The 24,192-nt window shown below is 51.0% G+C and overlaps 4 protein-coding genes across 7 annotated transcripts; 2 read left to right on the plus strand and 2 right to left on the minus strand.

The window, feature by feature from the left end:
• Positions 1-61: 61 nt before the first annotated feature.
• On the minus strand, positions 62-1,826 carry PV10_06945 (uncharacterized protein). Its single transcript, XM_016371794.1, has 2 exons — positions 562-1,826; positions 62-503 (listed from the first exon to the last, which is right to left on the minus strand). Exons 1-2 carry the CDS (start codon positions 1,101-1,103, stop codon positions 212-214), a joined length of 834 nt encoding a protein of 277 aa, XP_016221126.1. The 5' UTR covers positions 1,104-1,826; the 3' UTR covers positions 62-211.
• On the minus strand, positions 1,803-4,351 carry PV10_06946. 4 transcript variants are annotated; one of them, XM_016371797.1, is made up of 4 exons: positions 3,899-4,351; positions 3,801-3,852; positions 3,430-3,735; positions 1,803-3,377 (listed from the first exon to the last, which is right to left on the minus strand). In XM_016371797.1, exons 3-4 carry the CDS (start codon positions 3,674-3,676, stop codon positions 2,140-2,142), a joined length of 1,485 nt encoding a protein of 494 aa, XP_016221129.1. In that variant the 5' UTR covers positions 3,677-3,735; positions 3,801-3,852; positions 3,899-4,351; the 3' UTR covers positions 1,803-2,139. The 4 variants fall into 4 exon arrangements, with proteins under 4 accessions (XP_016221129.1, XP_016221127.1, XP_016221130.1 ...); XM_016371795.1 differs by having other exon boundaries at positions 3,801-4,351; XM_016371798.1 differs by having other exon boundaries at positions 1,803-3,735; positions 3,801-4,351.
• Positions 4,352-14,891: 10,540 nt separating this feature from the next.
• PV10_06947 (uncharacterized protein) lies at positions 14,892-16,767 on the plus strand (the record flags this gene model as incomplete). The annotated part of the gene is made up of 3 exons (XM_016371799.1): positions 14,892-14,984; positions 15,037-15,111; positions 15,168-16,767. The coding sequence occupies 3 exons, from the start codon at positions 14,892-14,894 to the stop codon at positions 16,719-16,721; spliced, it is 1,722 nt and encodes a 573-aa protein (XP_016221131.1). The 3' UTR covers positions 16,722-16,767.
• Positions 16,768-17,959: 1,192 nt separating this feature from the next.
• On the plus strand, positions 17,960-24,186 carry PV10_06948 (uncharacterized protein). The gene is made up of 2 exons (XM_016371800.1): positions 17,960-23,080; positions 23,136-24,186. Exons 1-2 carry the CDS (start codon positions 18,743-18,745, stop codon positions 23,667-23,669), a joined length of 4,872 nt encoding a protein of 1,623 aa, XP_016221132.1. The 5' UTR covers positions 17,960-18,742; the 3' UTR covers positions 23,670-24,186.
• Positions 24,187-24,192: the final 6 nt, after the last annotated feature.

Here is a 24,192-nt window from a genome sequence, read left to right on the forward strand (position 1 = left end):
TCCGGGTTATGAACAATGTTGATTAAACAATATCTTGGATAGATTTCTGGTTGTTGTTTTTGACTTCATCCGCAGACCACTATCCAACTGGTGTAATCATACACTCACCACTATGTTCTTCATATCATTACAGAGTCATCGCGCCGATTCGGGCTTTCCAAATATCGTCCCATCTCTATCATCTGTTACATTTCGAGAAGTGAATACTACCTTACACCACACTTCCAGACTGGAGAGGTGGTTCATGGGCTTTCCTTTTCACTTTCTCCACCAACGTCTCGTCTTCATGCTCCTGGTCAAGACCCAAGGCCGAATCGTGCGACTTTCGCACATTTCGCAGGGCCCAGAAGTTGTAGGTCAGGAACAAGAAACCCCCGATACCAACACAAGAGCCAATCACAATAGCAGTGATTTTGGCAGTGATGCTCCAGACGTGCTTCTGGGCGGTGTAGACATTGACCACTGTGGTGATGAGACCCGCAACTGAGTTAAGTGTGACAGGGCTAGAAGGTCCAAGTCAATATTTGATACAGCAGAGATGAAGATGGGCCGAATGCTCACAGGAAAACACGATTGATCAACCAGACATAGTTGTGTCGCCATCGGTACCACAACCAAAGGCAGCCAAGAACCCCGGATCCACAGAAGGAGGCCGAGACGTACAGTAAAGGGACGTTGGAGATGGAATTGATGATTGCGCTCTTCTCGGAAGCGCTTTGGAACTCATCCGAATCCTTGAAGGTGTTGAACGTGCCAGGAACAACAAGAAAGCCGGCAAGAATAATCCAAGTGAATAGACTGGCGGCGATATTATGGATACGAGGGATCGAGTCGAGATGCAACAGCATTTCCATATATCGTGTTTGCACAGATGGCACGCGCACTAAAGGAGGCTTGGACGATAAGGTGTCTGAACGCCCAAGGCTTTTGAAGGTATCTTTGCGCTTGACGGATGGTGGGGCTTTGCTATGGCTCGATGATGCAGTCGCCGCTGGCTCGGGTAGCGGTTTGTGCCGACGAGAGTGATTGGTTTCATTATTGGAATGTGCTGCTGATGATGTTGGTCGTTCGAGGTCCCCATTATCACTGCTTTTGCCAAACATGTTGGGTTGGATGACCAAGTTCTCGATTCACGGTTGGTATAGCGGGGTTATAAATGGCTGATATTGCAGCGCGCGGGAAAATGACAAGCCAGGTTGGGTATCACGTTGGCTTACAGGAGAAAAAGCAAGTTCCAAATAGGACCGAGACCAACCTGGAGATGGAATATAAATCAGGGACTGGATCCAACAAGCGTAGCGCAAGTTGGCAAACATGGTCCATTTAAAAATAAAAGCACGACACCGCGAGAATGCTCATCGACCAACTGTTCGCCCAAGATAGACAAAGGTCAAGACGTGGCCAGATCGACATGAGGTTGCGACGCAGCCCAAGGGTGAGAGGGCGCAAGCAGAATGACGCAGGATGTGGCAGAAGAGCGACCAATGTGAGGGACCATGTGGCATGAAGACAAGCAAGCTGCAATGCAGGTTGGCATTTGGATCGCAAAGCCCAATGGATCGCCATGGCCTTTTGGCGTAGCAGCACTTCGCTTAGTGAGCTGTGATGGCATGGATGGCGTGGATGGGAACTGGTTGGGTTTGACTGAATCTGGCAGACACCGACGTTGAAACTGGATTTATCCCTGGCGCTTCGAAGGCGCTAGACAACGCCACTCACGTGATTTTCTTGAGTTGGGGATCCTGCGATTTTGGTGGATATATGTCACGTGGGGTGAGTTCACAGGGACGAGAGGGAGTGATATCAAGATGAATCAAGATGAATCAAGATGAATCAAGATGAATCAAGATGAATCAAGATGAATCAAATGCCATTACTCCATGTAATCCCAGAATTTCAGCGTTCTAGCTTCTTGACGTAATGTTTTCGCAGTCCTAAAACAACCAGCAAATTTCCCTGTATGACCCTGAACGCCGGGGTCATTTCCACCATCAGAATCATCGTCACCAAGCCATTAGTAGTGTCGCAGATCTAGCCTGATAGTAACTCTCGTGAATCATCGCTCAACTCCAAAGTGTATACATGCCCGCATGCCCGCATGACCAAGCCGACTTTAACCACGACTGCATGAAGAAACGTCTACACTCGATTGCCGGTCTCAACAACCACAACATCAACCGTATCGGCCGGTGTGTTTGGGTGCGAAGATTCCAAGCATGGCAAGACCGACTTAATGACGGTGGATTCATGCTTCTCTCGTGGGATTGACCACAATTGAATTGCTCCAACCACTGCCACGGCCCCTGCACCCCAATAAGCCAGTCCCATAAAGCCGATCTTACTGCCCCATCCATAGAGTAATCCAGCTGCTGGAGGAGCTACCGATCGCGAGGCTGCCCCAGCCGAAGCAGCCAGGCCATTGATGCGGCCAAGGGAAGAGGGCGAAGGACTAGCTTGCTTGCGTAGAATTAAAAGAAGCGGGAAGACGAGAATTGCAAACAGATTGCGAACTGTGAGGCAAAAGTAGACGCCGGGCAGGACGAGGTTCTCAGGCAGGAGAGCCAAGTAAGGCACAATAAAGTAGGCCACGGGGTGTAAAATGGTGACACAGATGAACAGACGCCAGATGGCTAGCCACTCAGCAGCAATGGGAAAGACGACTGCTTGCATAAAGAGTGCAATGACTCCATTAACAGCCATGATGATCCCAACCGTCTGGACGGTCAGGCCCAACCCACCGGGAATGTGAACTGGACTTGCTGCCAAGACGGATACTTGATTGACTGACTCATCTTGAAAGAATATAGGCAGCAGATGATCATAACACATAGAGTGAAACGTGAAGAGAGCCAGGGCAATGGTTAAAGTGGCGACTTTTCTAGTCAACCAGGGCTGCGTCTTTTCTGAGATGGAATTGGGTCTGGAGGAACCATCGGGGCTGACCTGCCACTGCTCCATTCTGGGGAGGCTGACTTCGTTGAAGGTACCATACGAGTCTCGGCGTAAATCAATGGCCGAGTCTGCGTTGGTGCCGGCGGCGGGAATCATGTGGGTCTGCTCGGCAATGGTATGGTGCACATTGGGATCAGCACCGGCTTGGAAATCTGGATGTGTCTCTTGGAGAAAGAGGTATCCGGCGAGGATAGAGACGAGCATCAAAACCGAGCAGACGAGGTTTGGGAGGAGGTATGGAAACTGGCCAAAGAGACCACGAGGAGAGAAAGCAGCCGGGTAGTTGTTGGCAGGGCTAGCCAACAGACCCCCAATTGCAGGCCCAAGGATGGTACCGACCGACCATACGAAGGGCATGATGGCATAAGCTTTGGGCTCGTGGGAGGGGACTTTGACGAGTTCACCCACCATGGTTTGAATGACTCCTAGATTGTGTCAGCCGCGTCAAACACGGGTATAATGATGATATTATCCTACCGATATTGCCATTCAATGCACCACCCAGGACTCTTCCTACCAAAGCCACGGTGAAATTCGAGGAAAATCCTACCATCATGAGAGAGACAATGGTACCAAAACAGCCGAAGAGGAGAACAGGTTTACGCCCAACTCGGTCAGATAGGTGACCCCAGAGCATACTGAAGGCGGCTTCGGACAAGGAAAATGAGGCGACGAGGATGCCGGCGTAGAAAGAAGCATCAGGTAAACCGAAATCTTTGGTCATCCGCCATGCGTAAGGGAGAATGGAGGTGATGGCGATGGGTTCGGCGAGTCGACATATTGCTGTATAGAAACCAGGTCAGCAGGTCATGGATTGCGTTCTGGGGGTTTCAGAGAGGAGTGTTTACCGAGAAGGGAGAGTTGAAGGGTGGGAAAGCGATCGTTGACATGGCGAGGTGTCTTAGGCTGTGTAAGTCTCATTCTCAAGTAATGCCTAGTCTCTTACGGCTGATCCTCCCTCCAAATGACCTCTGGTTGCGGATGTGCAGTCGCAACGAGGTGGCAGGTCAAATTGAGTGACCACGAAGATGCAGAGTTGGGTGTAGGCGTAGGTGGTGGTCAAAAGTCGAAGAAGTAGTGTGACAAGGGAAGTGATTGCAGTGAACAGGACAGAAGATAAAATGGAGAGGAAGAAACGAGGTCAGGAAAAGTGCAGGAGCACGAGGAGGTGAATAACAAGGTGGACATGCGTGACTTCCTCATGTGGATGGTGTCGAGTTCTTGTTCCACAGATCGACGTGGAGATGAGAATCGATGTCTTGGAAGTCGGTCAAGGCGGGGGAATTCATGGTTGCATCCGTGAGACTTGCAACAAAAGTAGAACACAACTGGGAAGCAGGCTCTACCTACCTCTGAAACTCCAGGTAAGATGCTAGAATGGTATTCTAGTCAACCTGCATCCATTATAAGCCTGTTCTAGGTCGCGTCTGTTACACAAGAAAATGCCAGCAACATGAGAAGTCACGAGAGAACTGCAAAGGTTGCATGGAATGTTGAAAAACTGAGACATTTAGTAAGTACCTAGGTACTTAGTCCTTTAGTCCACCTTCACCGCTGTGAGGTTTATTGAGGCGGCGAGCCCTTAGAAGAAGGTGATTGGCCCGGATCTTGAGTCGCCGTCCCTTTAATACCACATTCCGGCAGGTCAAGCCACAATATCATTGGACACGCCACCTTGCGTTACATGGCATTACCATCAAGTATGGAAGATTCGAGTTGACATGCCGTCCGTGTGTGCCTTGTCGGTCTTGTCCATGGACCCTGGAATAGATCGACATCGATGTCCCTAGGCACCTACAACAGTCCAAACAACGAAGTGTCTATTTGGTGAAGTAGAGGCGTTGTCCGCTCCTTTGTACTATTGGAAATGGTGAGAGGTAATATGAGTGTGGATGTAATGGGATGCATCACCCTGGTTGAATCACACGCATGCTGGCATGGCCCCGTCACGGAGACCTTGTATAGAAAGCCCCGGACCCGCGGTTGCAGCCCAGAATCCCAACAAGTGACATCCCTTGCCAAAGGAATAAAACCGGTAGAATCAAAATCAAGACTGGCACTAGAGACTTGGCACAGGGTCTTATCTGGAGAATCGGCCTCTAGTACGCGTATTCCCTGACATCGGCCACTATCATCATGTCTGACCACTCGACAAACTACCTAAGCTCAAATCAAGTATGAATCCCCCCTCATAGGATATGTGCACCTTCTGGCAGCGGCCATCCCCTTCTTAAACCCTTCACTCAATCTGGGCTAGACAATTGTAGTTGACCAGTTTATCGCCGCGAGAGACATAAGAGCTCCCCTCAACGCAAGAAGATGGATAGAATTGGTTGAGTTCGGATATGTCTCACTATTTCCTCACTATTTCGGCTGATGGCACAGCTACAATTCCCGTACGAAATATATTGTGGGGTTTAACCTTCTATACCTATACAGCCACATCTAGCAAGAGAACACTTTTTAATTCAGCGGTGGGAGCGAACATGAGTCCAGTATTGAGACAACGGCCACAGGACGTTGACTTAATGGATGATTATAGAATTAACATAATGCATTGCATTATGCTATCTTCTTACCGAATGACCTATGCCGACGTTCAAGTAATAACTGGAACGTACATGTTTGAATAGTCCAGCGATCACGATTGCAACACCATGTCTCATTTGGGGCAATTGTAAATAAATGACGTCATTGTTGATTACGTCTGCTCCTTTCCTTCCATTAGGTACCAACTCATATGCACAGGTAACAGGCCAAAATGATGGTTTACAACCCTATACAATGCCGCCACTAAAGTACTTATTAAGCGATCTATCCTATACCAGCGCATACCAGCGCATACCAGCGCCGTTCTCGTTCAGCTTTAGCGCGGCCCAGGTCTCCTAGGTCGCCAAGGCACGCGGCCAGCGGCCGAGCCTGTGCTTGCTGGCTCGGTTGAGGAGCTTGTAGCGGGAAGAGGGACATATGGCTGAGTGTGAGTTGCAAATGGCTCGCCTTCTGTACCGTAGTCGGATCCGTCCACTGCGACTTTGCCCGTGGCAATATCCAGCCTGTTCAATGCTCGGTCGAAGAAGGCGAGACTGGCAATGGGTTGGTAGTACGGCACCTCATGCCCGGCGTCGTAGATTCTGGTAAATGATAGGTTGCCGTACTCGCGGGTCGCGCCGTACTCAACACCGTCCACCAAAAACGGGGTATACCCGGCTGCATTGAACTCTTCAGTGTATGTCCACTGAGCCGCCAGAGACACGGCTTCACCACCGAACCAGTTGCAAATGTAGTCGGCATCACCGTAGACAAGGGTCACTCGCACCGATGAATTAAGGATCTCTTCGAGGGCCTCGATGAAGTTGGGGTAGACGAAATCCCCCGTCTGTTGGAATGCGTAATAGACGTCGACGTTGGTGTAGTCCGTGTAGTTGGTGTCCACTCCAAGTGCCTCTTGTGTCGATGCCAGATTCAAAAAGTCCACAAAGTAATCAGCAGGAGTCGGGTCATCGTATGGATGTCGAATGTCGTACGCGCCGCGACCATTGCCTTCATAGTAATATAGAGCCTCGACATTGTCTCGACACATGTTCCCTGCTTGTGCACATACTGATTTTCCAGCAAGCGTAGAGGTGTTAGCAATAGAGCAATAGTCCACATAATCCAAGCAACCGCCATTCATGTTCAATGCAAACTTCATGTGGTTGTACACTGTTTCGTTGACCCCTTCGATCCCATATGTGTTGTGGACGGCAAACTCGGGATAGTATGGCACCTGAATGTATTCGTCGATGATACCATTGATGATTCCAAGATTGACAAAATCGAATGTCTTTCCCGTGGCAGTTCCCTCGGCGATGAGCTGATTCTGCTTGTAGAAGTAATTGAAAAACGCAGGGCCGTAATGTCCGCCGTAGCTATCGTCATTGAGTTGATGATCTGAAGACCAAAGATCGTTTACTCTTACCTTTCAGTCCATAAATTGAACTCGGTGGATTGCACTTTCGAGTCGAGCTGAGGGAGAGCAGAGTAAAACCCTTGCAAGATCTCCCATGCAGCGATCGCTGCGAGGTCAGTCGTATCTAGCCACGAGTTAGTCGACACCAGCAACTGTCCCTACCATCAGAGCATTCACTGACCAATGGCAGTAGCGTCAATGACAGGATAACGGCCCGTCACATTGGCTACTGAGGCTTCCACGAATTGTCCGAAAAATTCGTCAAGCGATCCTGGCTCCTGAAAGGGAAAAGCTGATTAGGCCGAGCCAAACTTGGGATGATATGCTTGCTTGTACCTTTGAACTGTAGCTGAAGCCAACCCCAACAGGTTGACTCAAGAAAAGAAGGTTGGAAACTTCGTTCCAGGCGCAAGGGTTTAATTGGGTGACAAGTTCTTCAGTCACATTGCAGGGTCCCAGTTCTATCAAACTGAACTCAATCACAAGCCTCGGTGACTCGGGGTGCGTCTCTTACCTTGGAAAAGGCCGATTAGGGAATCACTTCCTGGTCCACCATTCAACCATAAGGTGAGGGGGTCGTTCGCAGGATCGCGTCGAGATTCGAAGAAATAGAAGAATGCGTGGACGTCTTCGGCGAGGTTAATGAAACCGGCGTAAGAATTTACACCGGGAGTTGTTTCACAGATGCCATCCTTGCCAGGCTCTTTGTATGTTATGTTGGCGCCACTGGGAGAAATGATTTTTTGCACGCCTGTTGGCTCAGCAGGTAATTGTCGAGGAAGCACCTGAATCGAGGGCCCTCCTCTTTTGCTTCTGACCTGTGGTCCTTTGACAGCGGTGACACCAGCAGCGAGAACTGCCACCCACCCAGTTGCGCGTATGAGCTGCATAGTAACAACGGCTGCGAGAGGACCTCAGTATCCAGACCTGATCTCCGAGTCTAAAAGTGCAGCTTGGGATCGGCTTGCGCTTGCAATCTACACGTGAGAGAGAACACCAGTTTGGAGGAAGCAACAGATTTCCTTGGACTTAGGGACGGTGCCAAAGACTTTGTAGGAGGCCAGGCAAGGTGCGACTTGCTGCCATGATCGGCTGCACAACATACTATCTACGTGGTTTGCTTGCTCGCATGATGGTGCTCCATGTGATACACGGTGACCAGTGTGTTTGTTACAGACAACTCGCAGAGAATCATGGGATCTAGGTACATGTTACATACAGCTTAGCAATGCTTGTCATTCGTCAACGCTTGTGCCAAGTCCCATGTCCATGATGCTGTGACTGGAGTCAAGGTGACATCGGTCCAAGGATTTTGATCATGTTGATAGCTATGGTGGAGACAAGTTGGTACTCATGGATTTTGGTGTGGCTTGGAGGAGGCTAGCCTGAATGTCGATCAGCGTTCCTAGGGAAGGATATCAGGCCTTATCAGGAAGGTTACGTTGTGCTGGTGGCTGGATAACGACTTTGCTTCAGAGACAAGGATTAGGATATCCTGGGATGACTGGTCATGCGCATGAACTGGGTTTGATAGCAGAAAAACAACCTACAAACGAATATACACTCCCACACTCCGTCCTCCGTGAGCAAAAGTGGAAGCTTCTCGTGGGCCGGCCCGATTGTAGATTGTACGGAAGCGGAAGCGTACGGCCTTCACCTATTGTGATGATGCATTGTGCATTTAACTTAGATCTGTTAGTCCCATTAATAAGAAGAGTTGGCAAATGTTTGGACTTGCATGCACCTGAGGGAAGTGCGACATTGAATTAAGTGCCTGGCTAAGCTCAGCGCCACTATTCTTGCTTCAATTGTGATTTGATTGTAGCCAAATTGGGGGACCTTGAGACCTTTTGGTATGTCGGCACCTCGGCCCCTCGGTTCTGATGATCTGTAGTAAGCCTTCACTCCTACGTGGGATTTCCTCCAAGCGGAATCCGTCGGAAAGATAGCGGCGTTCCTTAGACGATGGCACCCCTCGTCCTTCTTCCCACGGTTTTTTCGTGATAAAAAGCCAGCAATGGCTGAGCAATCGAACAGCAAACTGATGATCCAAGGGACAAATTGGGTGACCGACGAGGAAGGTCACGTGATCGAGATCGTTTACAGCTATCATCAGGTAGCAAAGCCTCATAGCAGTGATCCGTCAGTGTACGTAGTACTAAAAGTATGTAGGCCAGGAGGCTAGCAGCGTTGGATACCGTGTTACAGAACATTCAGAGGTGCTTAATCAAGTTTGGTGGTTCAATCAGCTGTAGAATTCAGAACTATTTTGGTAGAAAGACCATAATATATCTCTCACTCCTCAAAGTGAAAACGCTAAGCTAAACACCTTCAGACTTCATTCCATTTCGAAGTTGGCTGTTACACCTAAAGCCTGTTCCACATAGCTCGGCCCAACGTCTGTTTCGTGGCCAAGACCTGCACAATTCAGGGAAAAGTCGTCATTTTTCATTTCGGTTTGATCGATGTCGAATCCATTCAACCACTCCATATGCATATCGTGAGCCTCCTCCACGTTTGTCGAAAACAGCTCGGGTCCACCTTCGACGTTGATCAAGTTCTCAAAGTCGGTTGACGAGAAGACATCATCCAATTCAGCCACGCCATGGTCGAGTGACTCGCCCAAATCGACCAAGGCGGATACAGCATCTCCATTCTTTTGAGACGTTGCACTCGTCTCAGATCGTGGAGGAGTGTATGATGTCAGCATATTGCGTTCGTCGGGTGCCAATGTCGAGTTGAAGAGAATCATGCTCGCGGATTGCATCGCCTCTGGAGGAGGCGTCAGTAGTATCGGCGCCTGCTTGGCTGGCTTTTGATGTCGAGAAAATCTGAGTTGGGGTCGGGTTGTTGCGGGCTCGATGGAAAAGGTGGCAGCTTGACCATTTGTCTTCCGGACGGCTGCATCCAAAAATGAAAATGCAAAATCGGCCGAAGCATACATTTCTCGAAGTCGTTGCAGAGCTTGCATGCAGAACTGAAACTTGCGGATGCTTGTTTGTCGAGTATTGGAGTCGCTGGATTTGATGTCGAGCAGGTGGATGATGATTGCTGGTAGCAAGCATGTCACTCCCGTGTTGGGCAGATAACGAATCAGGTCGTGCGAGTACAAGTCTTTGTACATGTCGGTGATGTCGTTGGCGGCCTCTCGTACTTTGCGTCTTGATAGTTCTTGAAGCTCAGGAGCAACCACAACATTGGGGGTTGACGGGAGGATTTGAGGTCGGTGTAAGGCGCTGATAGCAGTCAGGTGAACGCCACTGAGGAGTGCACGATGCAGATTAATCACTTCTCCGTCGTTGGTGGTGAGACGCTCACGGCTGCCAGGGGCGAAGTAATGAAGTTCGTGAGGAAGTTCCTTGTACCAAGCATCCAACTCCTGGTCACACCGAATCACATCACAGGCGTCGGCAGCAGACTTTTTTGGGATCAATCTCATGGTCGTCTCTTGAGTCGCGCCAATTTTGTGGCCCAGAGTGGAGTACTGGACTGTCAGAACCCGGCTGATACAGAGGCACAACTTTGCAAGCCCAATACACATTTTGGCAAGTGTGGTGCGCTTGGAACTGTCCTTGACTGCAGGACATCCACCCAGCATCCGTGTCAGATTTGCTGGAAGTGCATTCGTCTCAAAATCCGAGACTTCAAGCATAGGCACATCAGATTCGGTGTGATTGATTCTCATGGGTCGACGCATTCCAATGGCGATCAGTCTATCTCGCATAAAGCACGACCACCAGATCCGTTTCCAGAGACAGCGTTTTTTGGCGCTCATCAAGGTTGCCCCAGACGTGTCACAGTTGAGCCCAATGGTACGGGCAACAGAGATGGCCACACCGAGCCAGTGCCAGACGTCCTTGGGGTCATCGGGGTTTTCGTACCAGTATGTCATCAACAGGACGCTCTGGACCACGGTGACACGGTCCACTTCGTAATCGAAATCATACAGAAGCTTGACCTTTTGAAAGAAAGCCTTTCTCGCCGCCTTTCTAGTGACGTAGCCTTGTGCGACCAGATAGCGCATATCGATATATGCAGTGGCAGCAAACATGACGGCTTGAAAGAGGAGGAGACTGACTGTGTCAGTGGATTGGTTTTTCTCAATCGTTGTCAACAGATCCTCCAAGTCCACGAGAGGCAGATATGGATGGACATATTGGACGTAGCATCTGAGCAGCTCGTTCCGAAAGCCGGTGTCGGGGATGATGAAGGCACCTTTCCTTTGAAGGTACTCAAGATCCTCGGTCATGATTCTTGGGGAAATGGGGTGGATGAAATGTGGCAGAACGATTTCAGGACGACTAGGAGCATGTGGGAAGTATTGGGATCCGCACTGCAGTTGTAGAGAAGGGGACTGGAGAGCTTTGGTCGAGATCTCGGAGATGCGACGAGAGCGTTCCTCTGGGCTGAGACGATGGCCCTGGGTTTGGTCTGTGGCCAGATGTCAGGATCCTAGAAGATCCGAAAACAAAAGGGATTCGGACTTACATAGCATGTGTGGCTTGTGGTGCAACATATCGAATTCCAGAGCATTGGTTGCGTTGTTATAGGACGCAGCGGTGGCATCTGGTACCGCTGGCTGTTGTGATAGATCTTGAAACCCATCGATATCGTCGAACAAGGGGAACTGAGGAATCTCCTTTTCTTCCTCGATAGAATTGCAGGGAGATTGATGAAACATGTCGCCGTCGGCATATGACTTTCGTCGCCTCTTGCCCTCGGTGACTATACATTCGACCTCGTCAAGCCGGCAGTTTGTGCAAGGAATGCCACTCTCAACTACGTCGCATCTCACCTTTCGAGAGCGACAACAGTGGCAGGCTTTTGAGGCTCTACGCTTGACGGTTCTCCCGCTTGAGGGCAAGCCAGCGGCCGAGGCTTTCCTTTTGGCCTGGCCTGGAGCAGATGAAGTAGCAGCAGTGGGAGCCATGGTGGTGAGGGAGTGCACTTCGGTTGGAGAACTGAAGTGATGTGTGTATGTATGTGTGCAGATACAGGACAGGACTGTGGACTAGCTATCTCGACAACACCAGGGGTATAGGCCACGGGGGAAACAAGGAGAAGGTCGAGAAGAACAGGTCGAGGGGCAAAAGAAATTGGGGAGGGCATACTGGGGAGATATGGAAAACAGACACGGGCGTGGGTCTCCCCAAGTCGACCCTGGTTTCTCGATCGTCAAAGAATGGCGCGACAAGGCCAGCCAGTCACCAGAGGAATCCGGGCATACCCCAGACTACCCCAGTAAAGACAAGCAGGACATTTTGGGCATGGTAGATGGGTCCAAGCTTGTGGATTAAGGTTAGGAGCCATGCTGTGACGATCAACCAAGGTATTGGGCTGGAGATTATGCATCAAGCATACGGAGTAATAATATCGAGAGAGATCCCTGACATTTCCAAGGCGCCCGAAATTTGGAGAAGGGGAGTCGACTCAAAAGTTTGGCCTTTTTTTTTTTCCACGCTCAGCCTCGACTGATTTGCCAGTACGACGGTGTGATGATGATTGTATTTTGATAGATTTGAGAGTTGGGAGTTGGGGAGACTCTGAGGCCCCATGCATTATTCCAAGTTTGTTTTTCTCTATGGGTCTGGGTCTGGGTCAAAGGTCTAGTTTCATGTCCATGAGGGGCTATGGAGGTTGTGCAGCAGGCAGTTTGTCTTGGTTGGATTGGCGTCAGGACTGCGGAGCGAGCCCCAGCGGCGGGTCTGGGTCGCTTGTGCCGAATTATCCAGGACGCTATGAGAGCTTGAGAGAAGCGACACAAAACAGATGCCCCTCGTCTCCTGGGTAGAGAGTTATTTCGGACCCGAAGCCGTTCGACGCTGATCGAGTCGACTCGGAATCGTGGCCGACAGCTGCATGAACCCCAACAAGGACCCTGACAAGGACCCTAACAATGAGATTTAAGATGGGACAAACCGGAGTGAGAATCGAACATTTTGGGTGAAGAAAGGGCAAATGTGCCGGTGGACGAGGCCCATTGGCGTGGAAGGAGTGATTATGCCCCGCAACCTGGGGCATGCAGGCACGTCTCGAGAAAAATTCAGCGGGGTTGCAGCTTACGATCCTGGTTTTCGAGATGGTGGCTCTGGTCACGCAGCATATCAGGAAAGGGACATGGGGTTGGCGCCGCTTGGCGGCCGAAGAGGGCCGATGCAATAGCCAATAACACATTGGGGCGTAATTTCGAGAAGACAAAGGCCAATCACAGGCACGCCGCTCAACAAAAGTGGACATCCGTTCGACCGGGGCAAGTCCGCAGCATCCACGGGACCTGGAGTTCAGCATGACTTTGTCACTCTTGTTCACTGTGTGGCTTTGGATGCACCAAGAATGTGGGCGTAATGCGGAGGGAAAAGTGGAGGGCTTGCGACACATCACCCGCAAACGGTCTCAGGAGTACAGTGTATAGACGATTCTGCAGGGGGAGAGTCAGTGCTTCCTGACTCTGACTCTCTTAGGCCTGACTCGATCAACACCCTGCCGATTTGACTCGTCATCGTTGACTCACCGCACCATTTGTCAATGGATCTTTGAGTTCCGTCAGCAAATATACAGTCATTCACACTGACCTACCATGCCCATACAAGGCTTTTGGTTGTACGGATACAAAACAAGCCCATGATCAGCCCAACAGCCTTTACCAAAGATCTGGCGTGATGTCGTGGTCAGTGCCGGGCGCCAGCGATATTAAGTAATGCATTATGTCCACCCGAGAAGCCATTGACTTTTATCCCGTAGCCAGCCTGAATTTAACCTTTCTTGTCAATCCTGGTCTGGGCATCTGTGGTTACGGAGGAGGTACCTGGTAACTTGCACTACCGTGGTAATAGCTACCTGATGCATCTCCATTTGTGGCAGAACTACGAGTAGCGAGTACGCACAGTCTGCACCAATTGACATCTTCATCTCCGCCCTGGACAGCAACTAGTTCCGTCACTCTTCCATGGAGATTGACACTACCCGGAGTTTTTGGATTTTTCTGTCCGTTGTTCACTGGTACATGATGCAACTGTCTATCATCGAGGATGTGCAATAGGTGACTTGCCTATGTACAGTAGTACTTGGTCCTTATCTCAATTTCGATATTTCAATATCCCATTGCTAGATTCGCCAAATGTCTAAACACTGAACCCTTGGGCTATGCTAGAAGTCGAGTCTTTGGCCTGCATTCAACCCGGGCCTCGTGACCATTCAAATTTGGGAGCCCACGAGCCTCTATTGTGCACAGGAACTAAGCACACGTGTCCTAGCAGGCCTAGGCATGCATGCAGCCTTCAGCTCCTGCCACGCCTAGTACTGTACGGTTAAGTGCTCCTGCTTCTCTTCTTTCCCCCCTACCCCACCTCCCCACGTCTCTACGCACATGAGCTCTCACTACCAATTTTGACATTGGGGCAGTGGGGATGGGACTGTCCTCATGCGGGGAACCAACAAGCAGTGGTGGTGGGTGAATGGCATGAGTGGTTACCTGAGGTAATTGCAAGTAATCTGGCTGGAACAGTGGCACAAATTGCTTAATGCCGAGAAAAGAGAGCCCAGATGAAGTGCCATGAGAGCCTAGAACCTTGGGCTACCACCTTCATCACCCTCGTCCTCTGCTCTTAGACTCAAAAGGTCCAGTAGAGTGGCCTCAATGACACCATGGTCAACATCAAATACAACATTCATGATGTTTATACCCGGGGCAGACCCATGTATATTGATGACTGAATGTCAGGTTCGTGGATGACAAGTCGTGGGGGGATCGACGCCACAATCGAGTGAGGCTTGAAAGGTAAGGTAACTATCGAGGGGAATTGAGGCTGACAAAATGTTTAACCGAAGCTCTGCCTGTGCCCGCTCTTGTGCCTCGTCTCGCGCCAAACAGCGGAGCCCAGTGACATCGCATTGCGAAAGTTTCCGCCGCGCGTCCTCTAAAAGCAGACGTTCATCTATGTATCCAAGACTATAAGCGAACGAAGCCTTCTCAGTTGCATCTCATGTTGCCATGGAGGAATCTGCAACTCCATCCCAAGGCTCAAGTGCAGCCCCGACCGCCCCGACCGACGAGGAAGAGAGAAAAGCTGCAGTTCTCATCCAGGTGGGTCGGCATCAGCTGCCCAAGGGCTAGTCCAACAGCTGATCACGAACAGAAAACCTTTCGAGGCCACCGCACGAGGCACCAGGTGCGAGGCTTTGGGCTAGATGCTTCTACCAGGTGGTACGATGTCAGTCTTCCTAAGGACATGCAATGCCACTCGTCTCCAGACTGATTGTTGGACAGGCGGTCAAAAGCGCAAGATATCGCCAGGTCACAACACCTCGTCCGCCAGAACATAATCACAACCACGACCACGACCACGAGCAAGAGGAGAACCGCCTGAATGACCCCATATCCCCTGCAAGACGGAAATGGCGCATGGCCGCCGAGATTGCTCGACAGGCAGGCGCCGATGATACCTCTCCTTCAGTATCCGATTTTTCTTCTGACGATGCTGGAGACTCCAAGCCCGGTTCGGGGGCTACCGATGGATCCTCCAAACCTGCGCTTGATCGTGAAGCAATCAAGAGACGACGCGCTGAAGCAACCGAAGCTAGAAAGAGAACGGCCAAGATGATGGATCTCCAATATTTCCTCGAGATGGTGGACCAGAAACACCGCTACGGCAGCAACTTGCGGAAATATCACAGTTACTGGAAGACGGCAGACACAGACGAAAACTTCTTCTACTGGTTAGATTACGGCGGGGGCAAGGACATCGAGGTTCCTGAGTGCAGCCGGGCCCGCCTGAACAAGGAACAAGTGCGCTATCTCTCTCGAGAAGAGCGGCTCGACTATCTGGTCAAGATCGACAAGGATGGTCGCTTAATCTGGGCAAAGAACGGCGAGCGAGTATGGACAAAGGATGCATTATACAAGGACAGTGTGAATGGAATCGTCTCCATCACTGACCCATCACCCCAATTTAAATACAATGTTCCGCCGCCAGATACCGATGATGAGTTAACCTCTTCCTCTTCAGAAGATTCCGAGGAGGAGAGTGACAATGACAGCGCTGACAACACCGCTGGCGACGAAGGTGAAAGGTATGTCAACGAAGACTTCCATCGGGCAAGGGGCATCGCCAAGATGAAGCATGTGAGTGCCGCGGTCCTCTTCAACCACATGATCCGCACGTCGCTCAAAAAGGGCCACAAATGGATTTTCGTGGCAGACACATCTTTCCGTTTGTATATCGGATACAAACAATCGGGTTCATTTCAGCACTCTTCCTTCTTGCACGGCGCCCGCATATTATCCGCCGGACTGATCAAAGTCAAGGACGGTCAACTGAGGAAGTTGTCGCCTCTAAGTGGGCATTACCGTCCGCCTGCAGCCAATTTCCGGGCGTTTGTCCACGCACTCCGCGATGAGGGTGTGGACATGTCTCGAGTTTCCATCTCCAGGAGCTATGCCGTCTTGGTCGGTCTGGAAAGCTATGTGCATACACGAAGACGCGTTAAGCACACGGAGAAGATGGCCATTCGCAAAAAGGACGAATTGCTGCACCCGGAGAAGGTTCAACAAGAGGAAGAAGCCAGCAGGGACAAGTCGAAGAGCGCTGAGAAGGAACGTGTCTTCCTTGAGCAACAGCGGCTTGCCAAAGAACAGGAAGAGTTAGAGCGCAAGGAATCGCATAGGAGAAGCGGGATCTTCTCTCGTGCGTTACAGAAGATGAAAACGAGGCGGAAAAGCGACAAAATAGAGGACTCCGCGATTACAGCAGAACCCAAGGAGAAACGTATTATGGGCACAGGACCAGAAGATGGTATACCTGCGCCTGAGGGCCAGCGGTGACATTATACCATTGTGCCATTGATGTAAAGTTATGGTAATAGGACTGACTAATGATACCCAGCGGAGCCTCTCTCCCCCCCTGCTTCAGCAAATGCCATGTAACTACATGCGGACTACACACTTTGAGAACCCAGACAGACAGGGCATAACCAATTTGGGACCAGACTCCATGTTCACTGAGCTCCAAAACAGAATACTTACAGCAATTCTGAGTTTCAAGGAGTGAGTGACTAAGTGACAAACCAGAAGAAAATACTTGGATTGACTCTCTCGTAGACGTTGATATGGCAAGGATACCCTCATTTAAGAGCTTTTGGGTGATGTCAAGGTCCAGGGAAGCCCGCAATAAAAGTTGGCAGCTCCCTGGCAATGGCGAGGATTAAAGTTGTCAGTGATGGAAGGGTGGAACCCAATGCACGCAATGACAACCGACGGAACGCCTTCTGGGCAAAACGTGCGTTGCCGATCGCCCAACGATCCCTGCAACGGCCACCAACAACCACGCGTCCTTACCGGCTTGTTCTATGCTCCACAGGCAACATGGAGGGCGTGGAGGGGCAGTTGCAACCGGGGGAGCAAGCTGTTGTGAGTCTCCGTGGCTGGTGAACCGTGGCTTCCATGCCTATAACGATCCCCAAGGCCTCAACCTTCCAACCCTAACTTCACTAGCGATCGAACGGCTGTCGAGTCGTTCAATTGTAAACATCTGCGTCTGCATGATGCCTTGCATTACCCAGACGGCATCGAAGCGAAACTGGTACCTACCTACCTAGGTAGGTAGGTAGGTACTGAATAGTCATGCGCACAACATGCACACAATCAACAACTCCTAGCATCATCCAGGATCTATCTACTTAGTTGACTGAAATACACAAGCACATATCCATGATCAAAGTGCTGATGATGGATTTTCCACAATAAATTCACCTTTCTTGCTCCACAAAGACATCATCATTACAGGCCTCCAACCAAGAAGCAACGCAGATCGGCAAAGTCTGGGATTCTAGGCGTGCAGGCCCCTCGGCCCCAAAAAAGAGCCCTGATCCCCCAGTACTCGTACCTTCCCAAAACCGGTTCTGGTTGCACCTTCCCACTCTTCCCCTCCACACTGCGGCAACACTGCGGCAGGTGCGGCGGTGCGTGGCACTCGTGGTTCGCGTTGAAGGTCAAGCCACATCGCCAAAAGTCTCGGTCGACGTCTCGCTACTCCACTCAATCCATCATCCTTCTGCAACGATCCCCGAACCCTGCATCATTCGCTTCGCACTTTTCGTCAGATCCATTTCTGCAATTCCGCAAGAGTAGAACAATGGTCTTCCTCACAGTTCTGCCGTAATTGCAACAAAAATTGGTGGACAGACCATCTTGCAATGACCAGCTTGCTCACCAGACTCTAGCTAACGTGTCCACAGGTCAGACTTATCATTTCCTCAACACGAACTTCGATCATAGCCTGACATTTCTGGGGTATCCCCCTGGTTCGACTGAGACATGGTTCTCCTAGTCGACATTTCCCAGTTTCCCATTCCCATTCGCGATTGTCCATTCTGACTTCGATCTCTGATCGAGATTGGCTGCTACGCCTGCTATCACCCTGGCTCATTCCTCTTTTTCTCTCATCCTCATTCGACGGCTCAACTCCCTTTTCTCAAGCATTCTGCCACATGTCGATTCTCACTCCTCCATCACTCCTCTCTGACGCAATGTCCTCGACTGAATTCAAACACGGGTCAGCCACAATGAGGCACCAGCTCTTCTGGCCAACAGAGCAAGCTCCTCTGTGGCCTCCTCCACAACTCTGGAAATGATAGACGGTGACGTCGTCTGTTTTTTTACAATCCTCTAGATATTATATTCATCCCTCGCATCGACGCGTCTTCCTCTCTCTTGCTCCCCATGTCCATCCTACCATAACAAACCCCCCAATTGAATTGTCCCATTATTTCAAACTCGAAATCACAGTCTATTCTACTCCTCCGCTGCCCAGTGCCCCCTCATGATCTTGTATTTGTGACCAGCTGATGACAAACAACCGTCTTTCATCGGCCTCATACGCATATTATTCTTTTCCCCCAACGCCCAGTCGCGATTCTCCCGTCTCTTCTTCCAAAGACCCCTCACCAGAAACAGTCGAAAGCGAAGACGGCATCATGCCATCTCCAGCAGCTGGAAGGTCATCCAACCTCCCAGAGACGCCTACCAAGAGCGGCAAGAGTCCTGCTTCCTCCAGTACTTCTAAACTTACAGGAAAGGATGCTCCAAAGTCCATCAGTGCTTCGGGGAGGAAACCACCCAAACTAGGTGCTTCCAAGGCTACCCCCAAGAAGCCCTCCGACTCGCCCAGTCTTCCCAGTCGGCCTAAGGTCGAGGACGACGCAAAGGAGAAGGCGAGTGACTTGGAATCTGAATCTGAACAGAAGATCGACCTCAAGGACACTGAGGAGACCGGTGGCAAGGTCAGCCAACCCGGTCACGACACCGGTGCCGAAAGCACTTCGGTTGCCGACACCAGTGAGCTCTCTGAGGCCAACCCAGAGCCTGTCCCCGACAGTGACGAAGAAGAAGAAGACACCCCTGGTAAGCCTGCTGCCAAAGATGAGGGTACCGACGAAGAGACCGAGACGGAAGCTGCCGCCGAGACCGAGGACGCCGCCGAAGAAGCCGAAGACGAGGCTGAAGGTAAGGGGTCTGGAGCTCTCGGCGGTATCACTGGTGGCGCCAAGAAGATTGCCGGAAGAGCGGGTGGTGCGAAGGATACCGCAACCGGAGCCGTAGGCAAGGCATCTAAGGGAGATGTCGCAGGCGCAGCTCAAGACACTGGAGCGGACGTCAAAGGTGCTGCCGAAGACACTGGCAAAGATGTTAAAGAAACAGCCGAAGACGCCACGGATGATGTGCCCAAGGATGCCGACGATCTTCCTGATGCCGACGAGGCAGCAGAAGGCGTTAAGGACACCGCCAAAGATGCCACCGACAAAGTCCAAGACACTGCTGAAGACGCCAAGGACACAGCCGAAGATGCTGCAGATGATGTCAAAGGAAAGGCAGAAGATGCAAAGGGCGACGTCGAAGACAAAGTTGAAGATGCCACGGATCAATTGCCTGACCTATCTATCCTGAAGGGCCTCAAGGTCTCGGAAAATGGAGATATCCTCGACAAGAGTGGCAATGCCATTGGCAAGCTCGAGGAAGGCGACCCTGCCGACCTCGAAGGCTACGAGATTGGTGATGACGGAGAAATTCTCGACGAAGATGGCGATGTCGTTGGCCGAGCAAATATACTTCCCGATGAGGCCAAAGACCTCGCAGAGGGCGCCGAAGACGCAGTTGACGACGTGAAAGACGCTGCTGAGGATGCCAATGACCAAGCACAAGACGCCGTCGAGACCTACCTCCCTGACCTGAATGTCCTTGAAGGCCTCGAAGCTCAAGAGAATGGAGATATACTCGACAAGGATGGCAACGTCCTAGGTAGAATCACCGAGGGTGATCCTGCTGATTTGGTTGGCATGACACTCAATGCCGAAGGAGAAATCCTTGACGAGGATGGTGACGTCGTCGGTCGCGCTGAGACCTTACCCCAGGAAGTCAAAGACACAGCTGAAGATGCTGCTGGCCAACTGCCTGGCCTGGATGCCCTTGAGGGCCTCAAAGTCTCTGATGACGGTGCCATTAAAGATGATCAAGGCAACGTCCTAGGCAAGATTACCGAAGGAGACCCAGCTGACCTGGTTGGTCTACCATTGAATGCCGAGGGCGAAGTCCTTGACGAAGACGGAGACGTCATCGGCCGCGCAGAGGTTGTCCCCGAAGCTGCGGATGCCCTCGGAGACGCTGCTGACGCTGCTAAACCTGATATCGTCCAGGAAGCATTGGACAAAGTCGAAGACATTCAAGATCAATTGAAACCCGATCTGACCATTGTTGATGGCCGCAAACTTAACAAGAAGGGCAACATCATCGACGACGAGGGTGAAGTCCTCGCCAAACTCGTCGAAGGCGATCCCAAGGCCTGCGCTGGGAAAATCCCCAATGAGAATGGAGAGATCCTCGACCAAGATGGAAATGTCATTGGTCGTGTTGAGGTCGTCGAAGGTGAAGCTGCCGAGGAGGCCATGAGAGAACTCAATCCCGAACTTGTCCAACAGCTTGAGGAAGCTCAAGATGCGGTGGAAGAGGCTGAGAAGCAGGCCGAAGAGGCAGCCGATGAAGCTGAAGATGCCGCTGATGAGGCCAAGGAAGCCGCTGAAGATGCGGAGAAATCTGCCGAGAAGGCTGCGGAGCCTCTCTTCTCTCAGCTCGAGGGACTCAAGGTCAACAAAAAAGGCGAAGTCCTCAACGAAGATGGTGACCCCATCGCCCGTCTCTCTGAAGGCTTCAACTTGGATGACGTCAGGGGTAAAAAGATTAATGAAAATGGTGAAATCCTTGACAACGAGGGTAATGTCATTGGCAAGGTTGAATTCATCCCTGAAGCTATCGAAGAAGGTCTTGTGGAGGTGGAAGAGGCCGCTGCGGACACTCTTGACACATCCATTCTAGAGGGTCTCAAGGTCAACAAGAAAGGCCTCGTCCTCGATGAAGAAGGCGACGAGATCGCTCATCTTGTCGAGGGCGACCTCTCTGCCGTTGCTGGCAAGAAGTTGAATGACAAAGGAGAAATCCTCGATAAAGATGGCAATGTCATCGGCAAGGTTGAGTTGACACAGCAGCAAGCTGAGGATGAAGCCGCCGAAGAAGAAGAAGAAGATGATGAGCTACCTCCTCTCTCAATCCTCGAAGGCCTCAAGGTCAACAAATCAGGCAAGGTTGTCGACCGCGATGGCAACGTCGTGGGTGAGCTCATCGAAGGCGATGCCAAGAAGATCTGGAAGGCTGGTGCTCAAGCTGACGACGAAGGTCAATTCTGGGACAGCAAAGGTCATATTATCGGTCGTGCAAAGACCCTTCCTCGAGAGGATGCTGAAGGCGAAGCAGAATTTGCTGGCTTGGAAGGACTTACCGTCGTCGCCGATGGCTGGATCGAGGATGAAAACGGAAACCGTGTCGGTAAAATCATAGAAGGCGATGCCAAGAAGCTCGTCGGTCGTGCCGTTGATGAGGACGGTGATATCATTGACAAGAAGGGTAATGTCGTCGGCCATGCTGAGCGTTATGAAGAGCCAGAAGCCGAAGCAGAACCCGAGCCTGAGGCAGCTGACCTCTCTGAGCTGAAAGGCTTGAAGGTTAACAAGCAAGGAAATGTCATCGGTCCTGATGGTGTACCAATCGGTCGCCTCGTCGAAGGCAATGCCAAGGAGCTTGCCGGTCGTCGTGTTGATGAGAACGGCCAGGTATGGAATGATCGTGGTGAAGTCGTGGGACGAGTAGAGCTCATCCCAGCCAACGAACGTGAAGCTAAGCCAGAAGGACCGTTTGGCGGTCTAGAAGGCCTCATCGTCGTCAAAGACGCGTTGGTCGAGGATCACGAAGGCAACGTGGTTGGCAAAGTCGTTGAGGGCGATGCCAAGAAGTTAATTGGCCGCGGTGTCGACGAAGACGGAGACATTATCGACAAATATGGCAACGTCAAGGGTCATGCTGAACCATATGAAATTCCAGAGGAAGAGGTTCAAGAGGCCGATCTTTCAAGTCTTGCCGGCAAGACCGTGAACAAGCAAGGCAAGATCGTTGACGAACATGGCACCATATTTGGTGAAGTTGCCGATGGTGAACTGAAACACCTCGTCGGCAAGAAGGTTGACGGTAAAGGACAAATCTGGAGCAATGATGGCAAGGTGATCGGCCATGCCCGACTCATTGAAGGAGGAGATGATGGAAAGGCCGAGGGGCCTTTCTCGAATTTCGAGTCCACCACTGTCACCAAGGACGGTCTCGTCAAGGATGCGGGCGATCAGATCGTCGGCCGTGTCGTCGAAGGCGAGGTCAAGAAGCTTGTCGGACGCAAGGTCGACGACGATGGGGACATCGTCGATAAGAATGGCAACGTCATTGGTAAGGCAGAGCGCTGGGAACCAGAAGAAAAGGAGCGCGAGGTGTCGCCGATGGCGGGCCTCCGTATCAATAGAGAAGGAGAAGTTCGTGACAAGAATGGCGACATCATTGGCCGACTCACCGATGGTAACTTGCTTGCTTGTATCGGCAAGGAGATTAATGACAACGGATACGTCGTCGACCAGGATGGCAACAAGATTGGCGAGGTCACTCTGCTCGAAAACATCCCCGAGGAGGAGGCCGAGGAAGAAACCACTCCTGAAGAGCTGAAGGCCGAAGAAGAAAGAGAAATTGCCAAAAAGATCTCCAACATTATCAACCAAACGTTGGAGAAGATGGAACCTATTTGCAAGCAAATCACAGAGGTAAGTTGTGATTATACTCCGTTGCTCAAAGCCCCATGCTAATCATTCCTTCCAGCATATTGAAAAGGCTGACCGAACTCCTCGTGACGAACTCGACGAAGAGAAACTTGTGGAGAACGTCAAGCCTCTAATCGAAGAAGGTGGCCGCATCCTAGGCGAATGCAACGGTGCCATCCGCGGACTCGATCCTGATGGCCACATCGCTGCTCAAGCCAAGGCTCGTGCTGCCTCGGGTGAAGCTTCACCTGAGGAACATAGAGTGGCCGAGGGCTTGAAGGAGTTGACCAGCCAGATTGTCAAGACCATTGACAACGCGAAGAAGAGAATCGCAGACATGCCCCACGCAAAGAAGAAGTTGAACCCTCTGTGGGGCTTGCTTACCGAGCCTTTGTTCCAGATCATCGCTGCTGTTGGGCTGCTTCTATCTGGTGTTTTGGGTCTAGTGGGCAAGTTGCTCAATGCACTTGGCTTGGGAGGCTTAGTCAACGGCATTCTCGGAGGATTGGGTGTTGATAAACTGCTTGGTGGCTTAGGATTGGGAAGCATTGCTGACAGTCTAGGCCTGGGCGGCGGCAAAAAGAAGAAATAGCTAATCCGCGACTGGCTTCGCAAGGTCCTCGTCGGGGACACGTGGGACGAAAATGAGGATGACAGTAAGGACAATGACGGTCGCAACATGGAAGTCTTTTTGCGACGCGTCGAGGATGTCATGAAACGAAATGTCCATGTCCAGGGTTCACGTCGGCTACTACAATCACCGTCATCACCAGATCTACTCCCAAACCTCACATCATTACAGCCGCGTCTGCGGCAACCTTTCTGGACTCGGGATAAGGATGGACACCAAAACCTCGAATCATATGCAAAGGGAGGCAGCAGTCGCCGTGAAGCAGATGGCGAGGCCCCTAGGACAAGGGTTTCATTTCTGTGGCCTCTTGTGTATTATACCACTTTGAGTATTTGGGGAGTTTTAGTACTGGGCTATGTGTTTGTCTTTGCAGGTTATCTTTACCATGGCTTTAATTGATAGTATGAGGACACAGGTGAGATGGTCATTCAGCCATCGTGGGATAATAGCGATCAAATGTTGTTTAGGTAAATAGGACTTTTGA

The sequence above is a fragment of the Exophiala mesophila genome (genome assembly GCF_000836275.1).
Source record: "Exophiala mesophila strain CBS 40295 unplaced genomic scaffold supercont1.5, whole genome shotgun sequence".
NCBI lineage: Eukaryota > Fungi > Ascomycota > Eurotiomycetes > Chaetothyriales > Herpotrichiellaceae > Exophiala > Exophiala mesophila.

Excerpts from the sequence above, each read along its gene's own strand:
- PV10_06945 (XM_016371794.1), bottom strand. The coding sequence starts at position 1,103 with ATGTTTGGCAAAAGCAGTGATAATGGGGACCTCGAACGACCAACATCA. Across the intron at positions 504-561 it reads TTGATCAATCGTGTTTTCCT|CCCTGTCACACTTAACTCAG; the intron begins GTGAGCATTCGG and ends TGGACCTTCTAG.
- PV10_06948 (XM_016371800.1), top strand. The coding sequence starts at position 18,743 with ATGACAAACAACCGTCTTTCATCGGCCTCATACGCATATTATTCTTTT. Across the intron at positions 23,081-23,135 it reads TTTGCAAGCAAATCACAGAG|CATATTGAAAAGGCTGACCG; the intron begins GTAAGTTGTGAT and ends CATTCCTTCCAG.
- PV10_06946 (XM_016371795.1), bottom strand. The coding sequence starts at position 3,873 with ATGAGACTTACACAGCCTAAGACACCTCGCCATGTCAACGATCGCTTT. Across the intron at positions 3,736-3,800 it reads CCTTCAACTCTCCCTTCTCG|CAATATGTCGACTCGCCGAA; the intron begins GTAAACACTCCT and ends GTTTCTATACAG. Across the intron at positions 3,378-3,429 it reads TGCATTGAATGGCAATATCG|GAGTCATTCAAACCATGGTG; the intron begins GTAGGATAATAT and ends GACACAATCTAG.